Source organism: Hyla sarda, chromosome 3 (assembly GCF_029499605.1).
Source record: "Hyla sarda isolate aHylSar1 chromosome 3, aHylSar1.hap1, whole genome shotgun sequence".
NCBI lineage: Eukaryota > Metazoa > Chordata > Amphibia > Anura > Hylidae > Hyla > Hyla sarda.
In genome coordinates, this window is record NC_079191.1 from 238,557,439 (window position 1) to 238,582,032 (window position 24,594).

At 43.3% G+C, this 24,594-nt stretch overlaps 1 protein-coding gene across 7 annotated transcripts in view; it reads left to right on the forward strand.

The window, feature by feature from the left end:
• The window catches only part of FIG4 (FIG4 phosphoinositide 5-phosphatase), a 653,436-nt gene that overhangs the window by 473,246 nt on the left and 155,596 nt on the right, over nt 1–24,594 (forward strand). The window contains exon 22 of one of the 7 annotated variants that reach the window (XM_056566310.1): nt 16,660–16,806. The exons of the other annotated variants lie outside the window; for them this stretch is intronic. Within the exon in view, the coding sequence (XP_056422285.1) occupies nt 16,660–16,668 (9 nt within the window). The 3' untranslated portion in view covers nt 16,669–16,806. Of the gene's footprint in view, nt 1–16,659; nt 16,807–24,594 lie in introns of those variants that run through there. 7 annotated transcript variants of the gene reach the window in all.

Genomic DNA, 24,594 nt, shown 5'->3' on the forward strand with positions numbered 1-24,594 from the left:
GTCATTACTATATGAGCTTTGCATGGGGCATATTGTTTCATGTTTTTATACAGTAATTTTATGCAGTTACTATGGGAGATAATGGTAGTGGTTATGGTGCAGCGCTATAATTCTCCCTTGTGTATATAGACAAGTGGTATCTCAGATCACCTTCTTAGCCAGAACGCTGCGCACGGGACAGTGTGAACCAACACTGGAAGAACTAAATCTTTATTTTCACCATGAGAGAGCAGGATACAAGTGACGGGTTTCAGACTGTTTTACCAGCCTTACTCATACTAGTGTGCTGTTACTACAGCCATACCTTTACAGGAGAAAAGACCCTGTGCGGGTTGATGGGTCTTTTCTCCTACAAAGGTATGGCTGTAGTAAGAGCACACTAGTATGAGTAAGGCTGGTAAAACTGGCTGAAACGCGTCACTTGTATCCTGCTTTGTCGTGGTGCAAATAAAGATTTAGTTCTTATTGCACAAGAACCTGCGCTGGACTCCTATTTTCTTCTATCTCCCTTGTGTACTGATATTTTTATTAGTAATATTAGTCTCTGTATACAGTATTTGGTCAGTAACTGTAGGATGGTAATTTGTATGGTGATAATATTCTTCCTTGTTTACTGGTATTACTGGTAATATTGATCTCAGTATACAGGATTTGGTCAGTAACAGTATGATGGAAATATTTATGGTGATAATATTTTCTCCTTCCTTTCTTCCTTCCTCATTGAATTAAATGGCCTTGAGCTTTGTAAGTGGCCCCACAATTTCTTTTGGCAGGCCTGGTGACATCACAGGCCTGCAGCAATGTCTCTGAAGTGCACAATGTGAAAGCTTGTTCGGATCAATATATGCTTAAAGGGGTACTCCGGTGGAAAACTTTTTTTTTTTTTTTTTTTAGTTAACTGGTGCCAGAAAGCTAAACAGATTTGTAAATTACTTCTATGAAAAAAATCTTAATCCTTCCAGTTCTTATTAGCTGTTGAATACTACAGAGGAAATTATTTTCTTTTTGGAACACAGTTCTCTCTGCTGACATCATGACCACAGTGCTCTCTGCTGACATCTCTGTCCATTTTAGGAACTGTCCAGAGCAGCATATGTTTTGTATGGGGATTTTCTCCTACTCTGGACAGTTCTTAAAATGGACAGAGGTGTCCGCAGAGAGCACTGTGGTCATGATGTCAGCAAAGAGCTCTGTGTTTCAAAAAGAAAATAATTTCCTCTGTAGTATTCAGCAGCTAATAAGTACTGGAAGGTTTAAGATTTTTTACTAGAAGTAATTTACAAATCTTTTTAAATTTCTGGCACCAGTTGATAAAAAGTTTTCTACTGGAGTACCCCTTTAATTTACTTATATTGTCCGGAGCAGGAGAGGTTTGCTATAGGGATTTGCTTCTACTCTGGACAGTTCCTGACAGGGACAGCGGTGTCAACAGAAAGCACTGTGGTCAGACTTAATGAGCTATACAACTTTCTCCGTAGTAAACAGCAGCTGTTTAATTTTCTGGCACCAATTGGTTTGAAAACACTTTCCACCGGAGTACCTCTTTAATTACCAGAAATTTTAGGTTAGAAATACCAAGACTGTTTGTTTTCTTGGTATTTTCCTCAAAAAGAAGCTATGGTCAACTTGAAAAAATAAATTGATATATCTTTATTAATTTGTAGCCTCTGATGCCCTTATTGCAATTGTTTTTATTTTGTTTCTACACATTCCCATTCCGAGATATAGTGATTTCACAATTTGGCATGTGTATATTGATCCTGTCGGGCTGCCATTACAGCTAATCAGCTCCCCGCAATTGTGTTGCAGGGGTGCAAGTTGGACCCTCATTATCTCACTGAGGAGGTTTATAAACATCTAGATGCTACTGTTAGCATTGACATTTGCATCTAGATAGTTAAATAGCCGGTATTAGAGCAAGTTCCAAGGCTGGTTACTGATGATGGCTGTTAGTTGCTGAAAGCATCAAAGTATGAAGAGCTCAAGGTATGGAGAGCTCAAAGTATGGAGAGCTCCAAGGCTGGTTACTGATGACGGCTGTTAGTTGCTGAAAGCATCAAAGTATGGAGAACTCAGGGTATAATGCATCCAGAACATGCAGTGTGTTCATTAAATGGGCACTGTCAGATTCAAAAACTTTTTATATGTTTTACACCTTGGCAAAACATTAACCTTTCTAATATACTTGTTAAGAAAATGTTATTTCCTTTTATAGAAATCATGGCTTATAAAATCATGGGGTGGGCTACCAGTCCTCTGTGCTTTCGCCTGTCTGATAGGACCGATGAGAGCACAGAGGAGTACTATCAGACAAGAAAGAGCACAGGGGAGTGCTAGCCCACCCACAGGATAGTTCATGGCCCATCCTCTGCCAATGTCAAACCCATAAACAAAAAAGAAGTGCCTAAAACATACTGTTTAATAATTAATTATTTAAAATACATTACGAAGGAAAGGTGATCCCTTGAGTATAATAAAAAAAAATAATACGTTCAATACAACAAAATGTACCAGTAGAGAATAAGCTGTAAATGGATACTCAAAAAGGGTACCCTGACCCGGCTGGGTCCACACTACGTTTTGTCCCATACGGGAGCGCATACGGCAGGGGGGAGCTAAAAGCTTGCGCTCCCGTATGTCACCGTATGCGCTCCCGTATGTCATTCATTTCAATGAGCCGACCGGAGTGAAACGTTCGGTCCGGTCGGCTCATTTTTGCGCCGTATGCGCTTTTACAACCGGACCTAAAACTGTGGTCAACCACGGTTTTAGGTCCGGTTGTAAAAGCGCATACGGCGCAAAAATGAGCCGACCGGACCGAACGTTTCACTCCGGTCGGCTCATTGAAGTGAATGGCATACGGGAGCGCATACGGTCACATACGGGAGCGCGAGGTTTTAGCTCCCTCCTGCCGTATGCGCTCCCGTATGGGACAAAACGTAGTGTGGACCCAGCCTAACTCAGCAGACGTCCCCCGTAAAAACACTCTCTCAATGAGTTTCTGCTGGCAGTTTTGTCAGCTTCCCCCTCCATTTTAATCCCCTTGCACCATTCCCCCTTCCTCTGATAATAATAGCACAAGGGGATTAAGATGGAGGGGGGGGGGGGGATGGCAAAAGGGGAGCAGGGGGAGGGAGGAAAAAAATCACACAAGAAGATTAATATTGAGGAGGGAGGAAAAATCACACAAGGGGATTAATATGGAGGAGGGAGGAAAAATCGCACAAGGGGATTAATATGGAGGAGGGGGAATAATGACACAAGGGGATTAAGATGGAGGGGGGGGTGATTATCCCCCCTCCATTTTAATCCCCTTGTGTTATTATTGCTCCTCCATCTTAATCCCCTTGTGTTATTATTCCTCCTCCATCTTAATCCCCGTGTGTTATTATTCCTTCTCCATCTTAATCCCCTTGTGTTATTATCCCCCCTCCATCTTTATCCCCTTGTGTTATTATTCCTCCTCCATCTTTATCCCCTTGTGTTATCATTCCCCCTCCATCTTAATCCCCTTGTGTTATTATTCCTCCTCCATCTTAATCCCCTTGTGTTATTATTCCTCCTCCATTTTAATCCCCTTATGTTATTATCCCCCTCCATTTTAATCCCCTTGTGTTATTATTCCTCTTCCATCTTAATCCCCTTGTCCCATTATTCCTCCTCCATCTTTATCCCCTTGTGTTATTATTACTCCTCCATCTTAATCCCCTTGTGTTATTATTCCCCCTCCATTTTAATCCCTTTATGTTATCCCCCCTCCATTTTAATCCCCTTGTGTTATTATTGCTCCTCCATCTTAATCCCCTTGTGTTATTATTCCTCCTCCATTTTAGTCCCCTTGTGTTATTATCCCCCCCTCCATCTTAATCCCTCTTGTGTTATTATTGCTCCTCCATCTTTATCCCCTTGTGTTATTATTCCCCCTCCATCTTAATCCCCTTGTGTTATTATTCCCCCTCCATCTTAATTCCCTTGTGTTATTATTCCCCATCCATCTGAATCCCCTTGTGTTATTATTCCTCCTCCATCTTTATCCCCCTTGTGTTATTATTCCTCCTCCATGTTAATCCCTTTGTGTTATTATTCCTCCTCCATCTTAATCCCCTTGTGTTATTATTCCTCCTCCTCCATCTTAATCCCCTTGTGTTATTATTCCTCCTCCATCTTAATCCCCTTGTGTTATTATTCCTCCTCCATCTTAATCCCCTTGTCCCATTATTCCTCCTCCATCTTTATCCCCTTGTGTTATTATTCCTCCTCCATCTTAATCCCCTTGTCCCATTATTAGGGGGAATAATGGGACAAGGGGATTAAGATGGAGGAGGAATAATAACACATAAATAAAATGGAGGGGGGATAATAGCAGAAGGGGATTAAAATGGAGGGGGTCCATTTTAATCCCCTTATGCTATTATCCCCCCTCCATGTTAATCCCCTTGTGTTATTATTCCTCCTCCATCTTAATCCCCTTGTCCCATTATTCCTCCTCCATCTTTATCCCCTTGTGTTATTATTCCTCCTCCATCTTAATCCCCTTGTGTTATTATTCCCCCTCCTTTTTAATCCCCTTATGTTATTATCCCCCCTCCATTTTAATCCCCTTGTGTTATTATTCCTCCTCCATCTTAATCCCCTTGTGTTATTATTCCTCCTCCATCTTAATCCCTTTGTGTTATTATTCCTCCTCCATCTTAATCCCATTGTGTTATTATTCCTCCTCCATCTTAATCCCCTTGTGTTATTATTCCTCCTCCATCTTTATCCCCTTGTGTTATTATTCCTCCTCCATCTTAATCCCTTTGTGTTATTATTCATCCTCCATCTTAATCCCCTTGTGTTATTATTTCTCCTCCTCCATCTTAATCCCCTTGTGTTATTATTCCTCCTCCATCTTAATCCCCTTGTCCCATTTTTCCTCCTCTATCTTAATCCCCTTGTGCTATTATTCCTCCTCCATCTTAATCCCCTTGTGTTATTATTCCCCCTTCATCTTAATCCCCTTGTGTTATTATTCCTCCTCCATCTTAATCTCCTTGTGTTATTAGCCCCTTGTGTTATTATTCCTTCTCCATCTTAATCCCCTTGTGCCATTATTCCTACTCCATCTTAATCCCCTTGTGCCATTATTCCCCCTCCCTCTGATCCCATTTTGCCATAACTGATAATAATAGCACAAGAGGGGAAAATGGCAAAAGGGGATTAATATGGATGAGGAATAATAACACAAGGGGATTAAAGGGGTTGTGCTCTGCCCTGCAGTTCGGAGCTCCGCTCACAGCGTCCGGAAATTCATTACTCCGAACGCTGTGTGCGGGCCTCCATGTTCGCGGCTGCCGGGCGTGACGTCACGCCCGGCCCCTTCGCGACGTCTCGCCCGCCCCCCGTGACGTCACGCGGTTGCGCCCCCTTCCCATAGACTTTCGTTGAGGGGGCGGGCGAGACGCCACGAGGGGGCGGGCGAGAGGTCACGAAGGGGCCGGGCGTGACGTCACGCCAGGCGGCTGGGAACACGGAAGCCCGCACACAGTTTTCGGAGTAATGAACTTCCGGACGCTGTGAGCGGAGCTCCGAACTGCAGGGCAGCGCACAACCCCTTTAAGATGGAGGAGGGAATAATAACACAAGGGGATTAAGATGGAGGAGGAATAATAACACAAGGAGATAAAGATGGAGGGGGAATAATAACACAAGGGGATTAAGATGGAGGAGGAATAATAGCACAAGGGGATAAAGATGGAGGAGGAATAATAACACCAGGGGACTAAGATGGAGGGGGAATAATAACAAGGGGATAAGGATGGAGGAGGAATAATAACACAAGGGGTTTAAGATGGAGGAGGGAATAATACAAGGGGATTAAGATGGAGGGGGGAATAATAACACAAGGGGGATAGAGATGGAGGAGGGAAAAATAACACAAGGAGATTAAGATTCCCCCTCCATCTTAATCCCCTTGTGTTATTATTCCCCCTCCATCTTAATTCCCTTGTGTTATTATTCCCCCTCCATCTGAATCTCCTTGTGTTATTATTCCTCCTCCATCTTTATCCCCCTTGTGTTATTATTCCTCCTCCATGTTAATCCCTTTGTGTTATTATTCCTCCTCCATCTTAATCCCCTTGTGTTATTATTCCTCCTCCTCCATCTTAATCCCCTTGTGTTATTATTCCTCCTCCATCTTAATCCCCTTGTGTTATTATTCCTCCTCCATCTTAATCCCCTTGTCCCATTATTCCTCCTCCTCCATCTTTATCCCCTTGTGTTATTATTCCTCCTCCATCTTAATCCCCTTGTCCCATTATTAGGGGGAATAATGGGACAAGGGGATTAAGATGGAGGAGGAATAATAACACATAAATAAAATGGAGGGGGGATAATAGCAGAAGGGGATTAAAATGGAGGGGGTCCATTTTAATCCCCTTATGCTATTATCCCCCCTCCATGTTAATCCCCTTGTGTTATTATTCCTCCTCCATCTTAATCCCCTTGTCCCATTATTCATCCTCCATCTTAATCCCCTTGTGTTATTATTCCTCCTCCATCTTAATCCCTTTGTGTTATTATTCCTCCTCCTCCATCTTAATCCCCTTGTGTTATTATTCCTCCTCCATCTTAATCCCCTTGTACTATTATTCCTCCTCCATCTTTATCCCCTTGTGTTATTATTCCTCCTCCATCTTTATCCCCTTGTGTTATTATTCCTCCTCCATCTTAATCCCTTTGTGTTATTATTCATCCTCCATCTTAATCTCCTTGTGTTATTATTCCTCCTCCTCCATCTTAATCCCTTTGTGTTATTATTCCTCCTCCATCTTAATCCCCTTGTCCCATTATTCCTCCTCTATCTTAATCCCCTTGTGTTATTATTCCTCCTCCATCTTAATCCCCTTGTGTTATTATTCCCCCTTCATCTTAATCCCCTTGTGTTATTATTCCTCCTCCATCTTAATCTCCTTGTGTTATTAGCCCCTTGTGTTATTATTCCTTCTCCATCTTAATCCCCTTGTGCCATTATTCCTACTCCATCTTAATCCCCTTGTGCCATTATTCCCCCTCCCTCTGATCCCATTTTGCCATAACGGATAATAATAGCACAAGAGGGGAAAATGGCAAAAGGGGATTAATATGGATGAGGAATAATAACACAAGGGGATTAAAGGGGTTGTGCTCTGCCCTGCAGTTCGGAGCTCCGCTCACAGCGTCCGGAAGTTCATTACTCCGAACGCTGTGTGCGGGCCTCCATGTTCGCGGCCGCCGGGCGTGACGTCACGCCCGGCCCCTTCGCGACGTCTCGCACGCCCCCCGTGACGTCACGCGGTTGCGCCCCCTTCCCATAGACTTTCGTTGAGGGGGCGGGCGAGACGTCACGAGGGGGTGGGCGAGACGTCACGAAGGGGCCGAGGGTGACGTCACGCCAGGCGGCTGGGAACACGGAAGCCCGCACACAGTGTTCGGAGTAATGAACTTCCGGACGCTGTGAGCGGAGCTCCGAACTGCAGGGCAGCGCACAACCCCTTTAAGATGGAGGAGGGAATAATAACACAAGGGGATTAAGATGGAGGAGGAATAATAACACAAGGAGATAAAGATGGAGGGGGAATAATAACACAAGGGGATTAAGATGGAGGAGGAATAATAGCACAAGGGGATAAAGATGGAGGAGGAATAATAACACCAGGGGACTAAGATGGAGGGGGAATAATAACAAGGGGATAAGGATGGAGGAGGAATAATAACACAAGGGGTTTAAGATGGAGGAGGGAATAATACAAGGGGATTAAGATGGAGGGGGGATAATAACACAAGGGGGATAGAGATGGAGGAGGGAAAAATAACACAAGGGGATTAAGATGGAGGAGGAATAATAACACAAGGGGATAAAGATGGAGGAGGAATAATAACAGAATGGGGATAAAGATGGAGGAGTGAATAAGAACACAAGGGGATTAATATGGAGGAGGGATAATTACACTAGGGGATTAAGATGGAGGAGGGAATAAAAACACAAAAAGATCAAGATGGAGGAGGAATACACAAGGGGATAAAGATGGAGGAGGAATAATAACACAAGGGGGATTAAGATGGAGGAGGGAATAATAACACAAGGGGATTAAGATGGAGGGGGAATAAGAACACAAGGGGATTAAAGGGGTACTCCGTTGCTTACACATCTTATCCCCTATCCGGAGTCCCGCAGCTGGGGACGCCCGCGATCATGCACGCGGCACCCCGTTTGTAATCATTCCTCGGAGCGTGTTCGCTCCGAGTCTGATTACGCTCGACCGCAGAGCCGGCGGCGTGTGATGTTACGTCCCCGCCCTCGTGTGACGTCACGCACCACCCCTCACTCAATGCAAGCCTACGGGAGGGGGCGTGATACCTATCACGCCCCCTCCCGTAGGCTTGCATTGAGGGGCGGAGCATGACGTCACACGGAGGCGGGGGCGTGACGTCACACGCCGCCGCCTCTGCGGTCGAGCATAATCAGACCCGGAGCGAACACGCTCCGGGGACTGATTACAAACGGGGTGCCGCGTGCATGATCGCGGGCGTCCCCAGCTGCGGGACTCCCACGATCAGGCATCTTATTACCTATCCTTTGGATAGGGGATAAGATGTGTAAGCACCGGAGTACCCCTTTAAGATGGAGGAGGGAATAATAACACAAGGGGATTAAGATGGAGGAGGAATAATAACACAAGGGGATTAAGATGGAGTCGGGATAATGAAACCCCCCCCTCCATCTTAATCCCCTTGTGACATTATTCCCCCCTCCCTCTGTTCCCCTTTTGCCATTTTTCCCCCCTCTATCTTAATCCCCTTGTGCCATTATTATCAGATATGGCAAAAGGGGATCAGAGGAAGGGGAATGGCGCAAGGGGATTAAGATGGAAGGGGAGAGAGATAATGGCGGAGGGCGGGGGGGATTAATAAAGCACAAGGCATTACATTTTAAGGCCTTGTGCTTTATTACTCCCCATCCCCCCTCCGCCATTATCTCTCTCCCCTCCATCTTAATGCCTTGTGCTCTGTCCCATACAGTCCCCCCTCCGTCCCATACAGTCCCCCCTCCGTCCCATACAGTTGTTTACCTGGCGTCCTGCGGTCCCGTTGCCTGCTCCTTCACAGGATGTTCGGCGGGGCCGCACTGACGTGTGACGTCCCCCTGCGCTGTGCGGAAACTCCGCGCAACGTCAGGGGAGGCCACACGTCTCCCCGGCAACCACGCAGCTCACTTACAGTTGCCGCGGCCGCAGCTCGGGCCGCGCTACTGTACAGTGAACTGCCGCGGCTATGCGCTGACAAATACTGGCCAATGCATGGCCGGTATTTATTCAGTGCTTTTGCGTACCCCCTGACAGCCCCTGGCGTACCCCAGGTTGAGAACCCAGGTTCTAGGGTATCCTTCATGGCACTAAATCACGTGCTTGGATAACAGCTTATCCCTTTTGTTGCGCACTCCACCTACAATCCGTCTTTTTAGTTCTCTATTGGTTTTACCCACATACTGTTGGGGGCAGGAACCATGTGGCCACATAAATCACTGCCTTTGTATAACAATTAATAAAGCTGTGAATAGGATAACTTCTCCCTGTGTGAATATTTTTAATTTGCTGTGTTTTAGTCATAAATTCACGCGCTTTGCAGCGACCACAGCAGTGATTCCCTTTCTGCTCACTCCTCCCCAACCACACATCAGTATTCATCAGTATCTTATTAAAGGGGGTGAGGTGCTCTCAGTCAGTCTGTCACTCAATCTTCTTCCTCGTCTATACGTAATCTGTCGGTAGGGTCCGATAAAGTCTTCAAGGTCTTTGTCCATTTTTTAAATGTCCAAGTATTTCTGGAAAATAGAGCGGATTATTTGGCCATCTCTGTCATAAGTCCCTATGATGCATGTAATGCTTTTTCCCTCTTCTCTTCTTCTAGGGGTAAGCAACTGATCTCTAGGGGTATCAAGGGCTGTTTGATAAGCTTTCCTCAATATATATTCTGGGTATCCCCTATTTTTAAACCTTCATTTGAGTTCATTAGCCTTTTTCTTAAAATCCCCAATGACCGAATAATTCCTCCTGAGACGGAGAAACGGACACTTAGGGATCCTCTGTTTTAGAGGGACTAGGTGGCAGCTCTCCCATCTCATGAGGCTTTTAGTGGCTGTTCTGAATACAGTTGTAACCAGATTCCTACCAGAGTCTTTGGTGATCAAGACATCAAGAAAGGGGAGTTTTGAATCGCTGATCTCGTAGGTAAAATGAAGCCCTATATCATTAGTATTCAAAGATTCAATAAATACCTCAAAGGAAAACTGTCAGCCAGTTCACTCACACTAAACCCAATATACTGGGTTATAGTGTTGGTGAACAGGAGTCCATACAGGGGTCACTTACTTTTTTCATCCACTTGCCGCAGAGTTATGCCCCTGTAAAGTTCCTTTCCTCGGTCTATGACTCACGCTTTCAAGGTAGGGCCCCCGCCGGCCGTCTGCCCCCTGCACTGAAGTTTCTAAGCCCGCCAGCATTGTTAGCATATTCATTATCTTCAACTCCACATCCTAGTAACGTTTAGTCACATGTCTCCTGAGCATAGCACTCTGTCTGCAGAGCACATGTGCATGAAGATTTTACCCAGCTCTCACGTCCTGATGACGCGAGAGCTCTGCGTACTGTTCTCGCTCTGTGCAGTGTCACTGCCTGTGCGCCGGTTCCATTCACAGCATCCAGCAGTTGGGTAAAATCTTCATGCGCATACGCTCTGCAGACAGAGTCCTGCTCTCAGGAGACATGTGACTTCCCGTCACTAAGACGTGGAGTTGAAGATAATGAATATGCAAACAACGGGGGTGGGCTCAGAAACTTAAGTGCAGGAGGGAGAGGCAGACGGCCGAGCGAGCCCTGCCTTGAATGCGCTTGTCATAGACCAAAGAAAGGAACTTTACAGGGGCATAACTCGGCGGCCAGTGGACGAAAAAAACTAAGTGACCGCTGTATGGACTCCTGTTCACCCACACTTTAACCCAGTGTATTGGGTTTAGTGTGGGTGAACTGGCTGACAGTTTTCCTTTAAAATCATGTACAGAGCCTGCCCACAAAATTAACACGTCTATAAATGTGGACCATAAAAGCGTATTCCTCTCAAAGACTTCCCAAGCCCCATTTAAATCCTGGGTCACCTCCCACCAGCTCAGGAACATATCGTGTATGTGGGGGCACACAGGCTTTCCATCGCTGTGCCTCTACGCTGGTGGTATAGTCAACCATTAAAAAGAAAATAATTCAGAGTTAAGATAAATTCTAAAATCTGTATAATTAAACAGTTATGATCCTTATATTGTAAACCTCTTGAGGCCAGATAATGCTCAACTGCTTTTAACCCCTGCTCGTGGGGTATAGTGGAGTACAACGCCTCCACGTCGATGCTACCAAGGAGGGTCCCTGGTTCCAGAGCAACCCCTCCAATCTTTGGAGGAGGTCCATGGTATCCTGTGTGTAAGAGGGATGGGAAACAACAACATCTCTAAGCATTCTGTCAACATATGTCCCTAAACTAAGAGTGAGGTCAACTATCCCAGAAACTATGGGTCTCCCCTTCAAAGGGGTAAGACCTTTGTGCACCTTTGGTAGGGCATAAAAAACAGATATTACGGGTGCCTAGGATATAGCAAGCGGTATGCATTGCTATAGGGGATAGTAGGGTATATAGGGCTTAGGGGTTCCAGCGTAGGACCGCCCTTTTAAGGACGACCCACTCCACCTAGGTTTAGGGTGTACAGAATAGGGATATTTAGGGTCCAGTAGGGAATAGGCCCTTCCCACGCTATCCCCTGGTCACCTATAATCCTGGGCAGCATAGGTTAGTTAGCCGGATAGTGCTGGGATCTGCACATCTTATGACATCTCCCATTAGAAGAATAGGCATAATTTAGTGATTATCTCCCTGTCTGTACGTATTGATATTCTCTGGTGCAGTTTGTATATTGTCCTTTCTTTTGTGGTGTATTTTGAAGAATTCTTTATTAAACAGCATGCTTAAGGCTCTTATTTTTTGTTTATAGGTATAAAATGGAAATAAAAATTTCTTGTCAAGTATATTAGAAAGGTTAATGTTTTGTTAAGATGTACACGTTTTTGTATCTGACAGTATTTATCCTCGCATGGACTTTTTGCCTATTTTGCTACTGTTACAAACTGAAATTGAAATAGACTTTTACCTTCATAGTACTTTGAAAGGGCAAAACATTTTTATTGTGAGACAAACAATAATATTGCACTTTTCGGAGCATTATTTGTAAATAACTTTAAAATCCATGTAATTTCCCCCCCCCCCCCCCCTTAGAAATGATGGACTATTTCGTGTTGGCCCATTACATAAAATAGTAATGAAATTAATTTGAATCTGTGGTAATAACCTTGATAAATTGTCCAAGTGGCTAGTGGGGCACTGTAAAAATATGTTAAGGGCTTAAATTGAATTTGTCCCCAGAATTTCCTAAAAGGATTTTCTGTGACAAGTCCTCCCCCCCCCCCCCCACCCGCCTCCCTTAATTTCACAGTGTATTTTAAAGTAGTCCTTGAATCATGCAGTTAAATTTCTAATCACTAGTCCTGCTAATAAGATGACACTTCCTGTTCGGTAGAGAGGAGTTTTCAGCAAGATGCTCCTCATCATCACAAGTAGGATTACAGTGAAAGATAACACCTTTCCATAGATAATACAATCCACAATTCTCAATGGGGGAGATTTATCAAAACCTGTCCAGAGGAAAAGTTTCCCAGTTGCCCATAGCATCCAATAAGATTGCTTATTTCATTTTTAACAAGACCTCTGCAAAATGAAAGAAGCGATCTGATTGGTTACTGTGGGCAACTGGGCACCTTTTCCTCTGGACAGGTTATGATTAATCTCCCCAAATGTCTACAAATCTCTCCCATAGAAGACAAGTCAGCTCCCTACTATTGTTTCCTATGGTCTATGTGGCTGCTGTAAAGCATATTTTTTAATGTTTCGATGCTCAGGTTTTCTAAACATTCACAAAATGTACAAACATATTACAATAAAACAATAGAAACAAAAGTCTCTGATCATTAAACATAAATCTGAGTTAATCATTTTGTTTATCTTACTGAAGTTGAACACCAACATCAGTACATCAAATGCTGTAGAAACCTTTATTTTAAACTGGTTTACTGTTTCCCCCATGTAATGGTCCATCATTGATCCTGCCTTGTATGTATGCCCTGTTTCTCTCAGGAAACAATAACCTATGAATGATGTAAAGCTACCTGTAGCCCGATGACAAGCTGAGCGGGAAACCACAGGGAATCTGAAAATTTCTGTCTGCTTTGTTCTACTTTGACATTACACTAGGTATAGGTGATAATTCAGTTATTTTATATAGAGTCCCTTTCACACTTAAAAATTCAGTTGCAACTTCAACCAACACCAGTATCTCCCCACTCTTTATATCATATTTACAAACTTTAAGGAAGTTAAGATATATGGTTTTATTTGTTGAGACTCACATATGGTTACCTTTTTTTTCCTCCCTCACAGCCTCTTGACTTGGAAAAAATGCTCCTTAGCCAAGATTTTTCTTCTGTGTTGCAAAATACAGAAATGGCTCTGCAGGGTTATGAGACAACCAATTTCACTTCTTCGCCTTTCAGATTTTTTTTTTTTACACAATTGATATGGCAAAAGCATGCTTGTACAGGGTGGGCCATTTATATGGATACACCTTAATAAAATGAGAATGGTTGGTGATATTAACTTCTTTTTTGTGGCACACTCGTATATGTGAGGGGGTGGAAACTTTTCAAGATGGATAGTGACCATGGTGGCCATTTTGAAGTCGGCCATATTGAATTCAACTTTTGTTTTTTCAATAGGAAGAGGGTCACGTGACACATCAAATTTATTGGGAATTTCACAAGAAAAACAATGTTGTTTTAACGGAACTTTATTCTTTCATGAGTTATTTACAAGTTTCTGACCACTTATAAAATGTGTTCAATGTGCTGCCCATTGTGTTGGATTGTCAATACAACACTCTTCTCCCACTCTTCACACACTGATAGCAACACCGCAGGAGAAATGCTAGGACAGGCTTCCAATATTCGTAGTTTCAGGAGCTGCAGAATGGGCAAAAAATTGGAACAGGACCCTCAGTTTACACAGAAGATTTTGTTCAGTGATGAGGCAAACTTTTATGTGAATGGTGAAGTTAACAAACAAAACCACCGCTATTGGTCTGACACTAACTCACATTGGATAGATCCCTCCAAGACTGTTGGAACACAAACATTGATGGTATGGTGTTGTATATGGGGTACAAAGATAGTGGGGCCATTCTTCATCAATGGAAACCTCAAGGCCATTGGATATGCGAAATTGCTACATGATGATGTGTTTCCCTATTTATGCACTGAAGCTGGCACGTTCCCTCAGTTTTTCCAGCAAGATGGTGCACCACCACATTATGTGTGTCAGGTCCGAGCATTCCTAGATGAACAGTTTCCTGGAAAGTGGATTGGTCGTCGTGGGCCAGTTGAATGGCCTCCAAGGTCTCCTGATCTGACCCCCTTAGACTTTTATCTTTGGGGTCATCTGAAGGCAATTGTCTGTGCTGTGAAGATACGAGATGTGCAGCACCTGAAACTACGGCTACTGGAAGCCTGTGCTAGCATTTCTCCTGCGGTGTTGCTATCAATGTGTGAAGAGTGGGAGAAGAGGGTTGCATTGACAATCCATCACATTTTATAAGTGGTCAGAAACTTGTAAATAACTCATGAAAAAATAAAGTTATGTTAAAACCAACCACATCATTGTTTTTCTTGTGAAATTCCCAATAAGTTTGATGTGTCACATGACCCTCTTCCTATTGAAAAAACAAAAGTTGGATTCAAAATGGCCGACTTCAAAATTGCCACCATGGTCACCACCCATGTTGAAAAGTTTCCCCCCTCACATATACTAATATGCCACAAACAGGAAGTTAATATCACCAATCATTCCCATTTTATTAAGGTGTATCCATATAAATGGCCCACCCTTTATATACAACATTAATGTTTTTGGTGGCACCAACACCCCCATTCGGCCGGGCCAGATTCCAAGTTGATTTCAGCGTCTAAAAGTATTCAACTCAGTTGCTGGTTAGAGAAACTGATTGGGACCACAGCAGCAAAATCGTGGGGTCCTGTTCAGCTGAGAGGATGGACGGAGGGTTCTCAGCAGTTTTTACATGTGGATCGCCGATAACACTGATTAATACTGTGCTATGGCACAACATTGTTCTGTGTATGTCATCGAATGGTTGCAGGTAAAAAATGATGGAAAACAGGAAAAATTATTTTTTATAAATGTTAATAAGCCCCTTCCCTAATAAAAGTTTAAATAACCTCAATTTTCCCAAAATGCAATCAAAAAGATAAAAACGAAAGATCACACCACAAAAATGAGCCTTAATCCAGTCCCATATTCGGAAAAATTAAAATGTTATAGGTGCCCGAAAATGACAATTTTTTTAGCTTTTTTTTTTTTCTCTACAAAAGGCTAAACTTTTTTTTAAAGTAGTAAAATAAAACAAAACCTATGGGTATCCTTATAAATGTTTTGACCTATAAAGTACAGATGACGTGTCATTTTTACCAAAAAGTGCACTGCATGGAAACGAAACCCCCTCCAGAATAAGCAGTATGGCAGGGCTTTTTTTTTCCAGTTTTTCCCACAAATATTTTTTTTTCTCTAGATTTCGTGGTAAAATTAGTGATGTCATTACAAATGGTGATGCCAGTGTCACCTGGCGTCTCCTGGATCTTTGGTAATTTCCTCCATTAGCTCCAGTCCCGACAGCCTGCTTGGGGCACAAGCGGAGCTTACTGACATCACCGCTGCTGCAAGACCTTGCAGAGAGCAGCACCGGCTTGAGGCATGTGTGGAGCTTAGTGACGTCACCGCTGCTGCTCCCTGCTGGGTCCCGCTGTGAGAGAACAGCAGCAGTGACGTCAGTAAGCGCTCCGCCCGTGCTCCAAGACGGGTGCCCGGAGCGGAGCTAACTGAGGAGATTACCGAAGATCCACGTAACGGACCAGGGTGAGTACCGTTGTCATCAGTGTCACCTGCAATATCTGTCGGTACCGACAGGTTAGTGCAGGTGACACTGGTGACAGATTTCCTTTAAGCGTCTTGGTTGTTAGAAGGGGAGGAGGAAAAGATGAAAAGTCAACAAGGAAAAATCACTCCTTCCTTGAGGAAATAAATCCTGTTTAAAACGATCAAATCATAATAACGGGTGTACATTTGGTGTTGTAATCCTTCAGACCCACAAAATAAATTCATGGAGATTTTTTTTTAAATGTCTTGGATCAGCACTTGTACAGCTACATAGTTATACCAGTGTGGTGTGAGAACATTTATTTCTGTCTCAGTTTTTTAGACTGCTGTAAATATGACATGTGGAAGTGGCATATTGATATAAACTGCAATCAACTCTGAACTTTTTAGGTGTTTTTTCTTTATGGAGATGGACTTAAATTTGAACCTGCTGACTTTAGTAGTTTTACTGAGAATTTTTGTTGAAAATCCCTTTTCTTTATAAGCTCTGGTTCTTAGGTGACCCTTATTGTCCTCACTACATTTTGACTTTTCTATTACCAGGAAAAGTAATCAGAGAACTTCAACTGTGATTGAAATGGAACAAAGAGATTTTTCTGCTACTGACAGAGTAATATTTTCCAGTAGTATGAACCCAGAGCTGCAACATTAAATATACATTTTCTTCTGAAATCTTATCAGCAGGACATCAGAGATGAATTAAGTTTGTCAAAAGGTCACTTTTCCAAGTTTGCAAACACTTTTAGTTAATCCAGTATCACTACATTTTGTATGTCCAAAAGCTTCATTTAAAACAACTCTATGTATAAAATAATACAGATGAAATTTAAATTCAAGCATCCAGTGCCTTTTATTGCCCTTGACACTTGTGAGTATATACCAAGCAATCCTCATAAGAAAATGACATATTGTTTAAAAGGGTACTCCGGTGCTTAGACATCTTATCCCCTATCCAAAGGATAGGGGATAAGATGCCTGACCACGGGAGTCCTGCCGCTGGGGACCCCCGTGATCTTGCACGCGGCACCCCATTTGTAATCAGTCCCCGGAGCGTGTTCGCTCCGGGTCTGATTACGGGCGATCACAGGGTGGGCGGCGTGTGACGTCACGCCTGCGCCCCCGTGTGACGTCACGCTCCGCCCCTCAAGGCAAGCCTATGGGAGGGGGCGTGGCACGCCCCCTCCCATAGGCTTGCATTGAGGGTCGGAGCGTGACATCACACGGGGGCGCAGGCATGACGTCACACGCCACCCACCCTGTGATCGCCCGTAATCAGACCCGGAGCGAACACGCTCCGGGGACTGATTACAAACGGGGTGCCGCTTGCAAGATCACGGGGGTCCCCAGCGGCAGGAATCTCGCGTCAGGCATCTTATCCCCTATCCTTTGGATAGGGGATAAGATGTCTAAGCACCGGAGTACCCCTTTAACTGTCTTTTTTTTTTTTTTTTGTCTCAATATGCCTGGGCTGCTGCAATAAAAAATAAAATAAATAAATAAACCTTGACTTTCCTTCCACCACTCCCCCGGTATCTTGCTCTTCCTGTTTCTTGGGCCCAACACGCACTACTATAGCTCAGCTAATGGCTGACTGAAGCAATGTCCTGCTTCAGCCAGTGATTGGCTGAGGGGCAATGTGACATGTTAGGCCTGTGCACCAGGAAGAAGACCAGGGCCCAGGTCCAATATGTCATATTGCCGCTCAGCCAATCACTGGCTGAGGCGAGACATTGCTACAGCCAGTGATTGGCTGAGCTGCAGTTTTGCTTTCAGGCCTCAGAAGCAGAAAAATGGTTACAGCGGAGACCTGGGCAGCGATATTGAAGGCACTAAGGTAGTGGTGGGACGTAAGTGAAGGTTTAATTCTTTTTTTTAAGCAACAAACCAAGCAAGGTTATTGAGAAGAGTAGTACAGATTAATGTCTCGGGAATTACTTAGGCAACAGAATGGCATTACAAAGTTAAACAAATAAAAACAAAACAGTCAAGTTATTTTTTTCTTTTTTCATGGGCCAGCCTGAGCATATTGAGATTTAATAAATAAGTTAGAACACAAATCTCTTCTGGCCATTATGCATGAGAGTTAATCATATCAGACACTCCCCCCCCCCCCCCCCCCCCCCCCCCCCCCCAAAAAAAAAACCTATGGCTAATGCAGGACATCACCATCAAGCGAAATGGCCTGCATTACTCTAGTTACGCATATCTAAGCGCTGCGTGCCTAGTGACATCACACAGGGGCACCATGAAGTTCATGATTACGTTGCTAGGGGACCTGGCTATAAGAGAGATGGCGATTCAGGCCAGGTCCTCTAGCGAAAATAACATGGATAAGAGAATGCCAGCCTGTCCAAACCCCTATCCATCCGCATTTTTAAAAGTACAGCAAAATCAAACCTATTTAAGTTGAGTATCATTTTAATCGCATGGACCTACAAAATAAATATAAGGTGTAATTTTTACTGAAAAGTGCACTGTGTAGAATTGGAAGCCCCCAAAAGTAGTTTATTTTCAATTTTGCCCCACAAATAATTTGTTTTTTGTTTTACTGTAGATTTTGTGGTGAAATTATCTATTTAATTACAAAGTACTATTGGTGGTGCATATGGTTCCTCATATAGGTCTGTAGGTGGAAAACTGAAAGAGTTATGGTTTTTAGAAGGTGAGGAGGGAAAAAACAAAGTGCAAAAACGGAAAAAAAACTGATTTCTTAAGGGGTTAAAGCGTATAAATTTTTGAAAAATCTCAGTGAGGAAGAATAGTTTTTCAAGAAAATAAATTCCAAAAATCAGGTGTTTACTAAAGTTAGTTTTCAATTTTAGAGTTTAAGAAATACGGTAGGTGCTGCTGGGAAGTCTTTTACTGAAGGTGACTACAATAAGAAGTTTTTGAGAATGTTTGTCGCATATGACCGTGGTGCATCGAAGACTGATATATCCAATTAATTATCAGTAAAAGCAGCTATTCTTATTTAGTGATGGGCAAGAGCACTGATCTGACCAGAATTGCTCAACTTCTAATTTACATTTGAGGTGTTGATGACAACTTTGAAGTAACTGAGGAACTGGCCGGTTTTTATTCCTGATCGAGGTCAAACTATTGGAAAAAAAATTGCAAATCAAGTGGGCGGGTGCATAACTGTAAAGCTCTATATAATGTTAGAAAACTTAGTGCTCCATATAAAATGGTGCTCCATATACTGTATGTGCCAGAAAATCTTTAGTGCAGTCACTCTTGTTGAAGGGTATACCTGAGTATCATAGCTTCATACATCTGCAAGTGTTATGCTGGAAAGTTTTCAATTTTAATAATCTGGTTGAGCAATGGAAGTATTGCAATGTATTGTTGCTCTCAAGGAGGAAATCATATAGGGGAGATTTATCAATATCTGTGCAGAGGAAAGGTTGACCAGTTGCCCATAGAAACCAATCATCAATTATTTTATCATTCAGAGACCTTTTAAAAAATGAAAGAAACGAGCTGATTGGTTTCTATGGGCAACTGGTCGACTTTTCCTCTGCTCAGCTTTTGATTACTCTCCCCCTTAGTTCTTGGAGAATGACTCAAAAAAGTTCCCTGAGCTGCACAATGAAGCTTGGAATTATGGCCTGTATTTTTTATGTGTCATCACGGGTCATCTGAATGAATTGAAATGACTGAATTAAAGGAGTACTCTGAATCAAAACTTTTACCCACCATTAGCAAGCTTTACCCGAGATATATAACTTAGTAAATTACCTCAGTAGCGTTACCTGCAGCCATCCATGTTTTATAGCAATTCCGGAAGTGCAGCCTGTCTTTACCAATTATGACACTCGTTCCACGCTCTCCGGCCACCCGCGGCCATCTTTTGAACGAATCGTCATCATGGTGTTGTTCCTCCCCGAGTTATGCCAGCCCCCACTAGTGCCGCTCGTTCACTCCCACCTCTGAATATTCATAAACCCCCTGGATTACTCAGCAGCTATTCGCTTTGCTGAGTAAACTCCTCTCCCTCTATCCTCCTATCAGCATGCGTGAGGCATCAGCATACCGGACATGTGATTCCTCCCGTCCAATAATATAACTTAGAGTTACGCTGCAGTAACTAAGTTATATTCACATAGCTAGTTACGCTAGCAATCGGAGTAAAGGGAGATTGAAGCGCGCATGCATAATTTGTGAGGGAGGGGTTGGGAGCGAAAGAAGAGGAGTAAGCATGCTGGGAAAACGTCATTCATGACGTCACGCCATGCTTACAGTACCCGGAAGTATGCTAAAATACCGGGGATGATTGCAGGAGAACGGCTGGACCGATTTTGGCGAGCAGGACCTCTAATGAAAGGTAATAAAGTACACTTCGCTATGGTGCCATATTTTTTTTAGATCAGAGTACTCCTTTAATGAACTGAAGTTATTAATGACGGACTTTATTTTGTGTTGGGCGAATGAACGGAAGAAATAGTGCATGCGTTACTATCTTCCATCACAAAATAACGTCCATTATTAATAATGGGCTATAGCGTGTTAAAACGGATAATGTAAAAATCCCATAGACTATAATGGGATTTTCTAACGGCCATATGGGATTTTCTAACGGCTATTTAACAGCCTATTTTCAGGGTTTTTATAACTGAACATTGAACGAATCTTTAAAACGGATACATTTTATAGTGTGAAAGCAGCCTTACGCACTTACAGCTAGAGGTTAATGTGTTTAACAGTTTATCAAAATAAACACAGAGAAAACAGCCTTCTACATAAGTTTGGTCAGGGGTACGTTTACAAATCTGTGAGATCATGCTTTACAGGTTTTTAGCATATTTAGGAATATATATATATATATATTTGAAGGCCTCATTCCGTTTTCGGTAAACAGTAGATTGATGTGCTTTACCAAAAAGATCTTTCTTGGTCTCATCTTTCCACAAGACATTTTCCCAGAAGGATTTTGGCTTACTCAGGTTCATTTTGGCAAACGGTTGGCGGATGGTTTGCGCTGACACTGATGCTCCCTGAGCCTGCAGGGCAGCTTAAATATCTTTGGAACTTATTTGGGGCTGCTTATCCACCATCCGGACTATCCTGCGTTGACACCTTTTATCAATTTTTCTCTTCCGTCCACGCCCAGGGAGATTAGCTACAGTGACATGGGTTGCAAACTTCTTGATAATGTTGCGCACTGTGGACAAAGGCAAATCTAGATGTCTGGAGATGGACTTGTAACCTTGACTGTTGATATTTTTAAACAATTTTGGTTCTCAAGTCCTCAGACAGTTCTCTTCTCCTCTTTCTGTTGCCCATGTTTAGTGGGGCACACACAATGCAAAGACTAAGTGAACGTTTCTCCTTTTTATCTTTCAGGTGTGATTTTTATGTTGTATATAGTGGAGATACACTTTCCTCGAGTCTGTGCTTGAATATAGTCAATGTATAGGTGTATGTAATAAGAAATAGATAATTATTAAAATCATTTAAATAATGTAGATCCAATAAATTGAATTAAATTAAATAAAATAGTGATAATTCCTGTAGTGTCCTTTGTAGGGCCCTTACATCGGACTCACCACAATAAGTATGATAATACAATATATGAGATTAAAAACGTGCTGGTATCCCAGTTTGGCAAATTGGATGTATCGCTATAGGTGCATGAACGGAGATCGTGCTGTGCCTGATGGAGTACAATGTCTTATGATCTGAGCAACGATGTTTCTGTGTAGCTCGTATCTGATAAAGATACTGCGCGTGGCAGCATGCCGGTAAGTGAGTGAATTCAGTGTGCTCTGCGGCGCTGGAGATTCCTTATATGTGTCCCACTCTACCCTGGCGGCAGAGGGATAGAGATTGGTGAGTGGGATATAAACAGTCTCTAAATTGTAATCCTGGGGGTGCATGAGGCTGCGCTCTGCAGCACTGGAGACCTCTCAAATGTGGACCACTCTACCCTGGCAGCACAAAGTTTGAGTGGATTTAGGGTTTTGCACACTGTGCCTCTTACCAGCAATGTCCTGGAGCGTGGTTTCTGGACATAGGTTTTTCACTGGGGAGACGTCCACTGGCATGCGGGATGCGTACAATCCCGGGAACATACTCTGGTATAGTTTTTGCGATCTGGTAGGTGATGTAGAGATCGTCGGGTTTGCCAATACTGGGGTGCTCGTCTGGCACTATATTATTGTCACTATTGTCTGGTTGCAGCTACCTACACATGTCTTTAACCTGATTTTTATATTACCCACACCTGTTACTTGCCCCAGATGAGTTTAAAGGAGCATCACATTCTTGAAATAATCTTATTTATCCACAATTTTGAAAGGGTGCCAATAATTTTGTCCAGCCCATTTTTGGAGTTTGGTGTGACATTATTTCCAATTTGCTTTTATTCCTCCTTTTTTTGGTTTAGTTCCAATACACACAAAGGGAATAAACATGTGTATAGCAAAACATGTGTTACTGCGATTCTTTTCTGTGAGAAATATTTAATTTTCTTGAAAAATTTGAGGGGTGGCAACATTTACGGCCATGACTGTAGGCCCACATTTACTAACAGGATTCCTACTCTTTTTCTCAAGTTTTGCGCCAAAATTCTGTCACACGGACCATGCGACAGAAGAAACCTGACAGAATCTGAAACACTCTGAGTGAAAAAAAAGCCTACAAAATGGGTGTGTTTTTGGGGAAAAGGGGCATTCCCTAAATTTCATCCAAAATCACTCGTCTTTGCTGAAAACCACTCTTAAAATCATGTGAATTTTCTGTGAAGAAAACCCTACACTTTAAAGTATATATAAAGTTTCCGAAACCAGAGAAAATGAGTAAATACCATGGGGAAAAAAAGTTCGAAACAGCAAAAAACACTCCACTCTTAGTAAATCAGGACCATTGCGTGTCTGTGTGTGTGTAGAAATATTTATTAAGAACAAAAAAAAAGCATGATCAGCTGATGAACACTTGCGAGATATCGATTTCAAACATGATTCCCGAGTACTGTAAACTGATTGCTGTTATGAAGTGTAATATGTCCCGTTAGCCTGCAAAATGTGTCAAATGTAAATGTCATTGACTGATAGCAGCTGTCATTAAAGGGGTACTCCGGCGCTTAGACATCTTATACCCTATTCAAAGGATAGGGGATAAGATGCCTGATCACGGGGGTCCTGCCACTGGGGATCCCCGTGATCTTGCACGCAGCACCCCAGTTAAAATCAGTCCCCGAAGCAGGCAGCTGTCACGCCCCCTCCCATAGGCTTGCATTGAGGGGCGGAGCGTGGACCTGTGGTCGCCGGTAATCAGATCCGGAGCGAACATGCTCCGGGGACTGATTTTAACTGAGGTGCTGCGTGCAAGATCACGGGGGTCCCCTGCGGAGGGCCCCCCGTGATCAGGCATCTTATCCCCTAACCTTTGGATAGGGGATAAGATGTATAAGCGCCGGAATACCCCTTTAAGTCTATGAAGCAAGTGCAGCTCCTGGGCTTGCTTCATATGCCTCATAGTGAAACCCTCATTCAAGACGTAAATGTATGTCCTGATGCGTTAAGTACCAGGTCACAAACACATACACGTATCTCAATTAGCAGAGTTAACCCCCCCCCCAGAGGAAATGTGATGTGCCTGCTGAGGCAGGCTCTATATCATTGATGATGAACCCCCTCTGTGGGCACGCGGCCATAGTTCGCCATGGATACCTTATACAGTGGGACAATTAAACAAGCGAGCAGAGCCAGGCTCCAGCAGTAAGTTAGCTCCCTGCAGCACGGTCTGGTCCCTTCACTGTGCGGCCGACTGTGACTGTCTCTCCTCTCAGCAGTATGCAATGCTGGGAGGATGAATTAAGCCCACCAGGGCTGTGCGTCTGAGCTCTCTTCATGCTAGCTACTGCCGGACATCACCGATCCGAGTGATGTCCGGCATTAACACTTTAGACACGGTGATCAAAGGTGATTGCGGCGTCTAAAATGCCGAAGTGACTGCCGGTAGCTCAGTGCTAATGCTAAGGCATAATGCTGCCAGGTCCCCATCAGCTGAGAGGACAAGCGGAGGTTACCTATCTGCCTCCGTCCTGTCCCATCGGCACTCCAATAATGCTAATAGCCTCTGCAGGCTATAGTAATGGAGCGCCGATAACACTGATCAGTGATGTGCCTATGGCACAACATTGATCACTGTCTGCAATGAATAGATTGCAGTGGAGGTAGTAAAACAGTCCCCGTGGCAATTTTGTCCCTAACGGTGCCTCCAGCTGTTGCAAAACTACAACTCCCAGCATGCCTGGACAGCCTTTGGCTGTCCGGGCATGCTGGGAGTTGTAGTATTGCAACAGCTGGAAACACACCGTTTGGAAAACTCTGTCCTATGGGGATTTAAAAAAGTTGTAAAAAGAAAATGTAAAATAATGTTTAAAGCCCCTCCACCCCCAATAAAAGGTTAAATCGACCCTCTTTTTCCCCATTTTTATATAAAATAATGTTACCAAAAATAAACAAACATATTTGG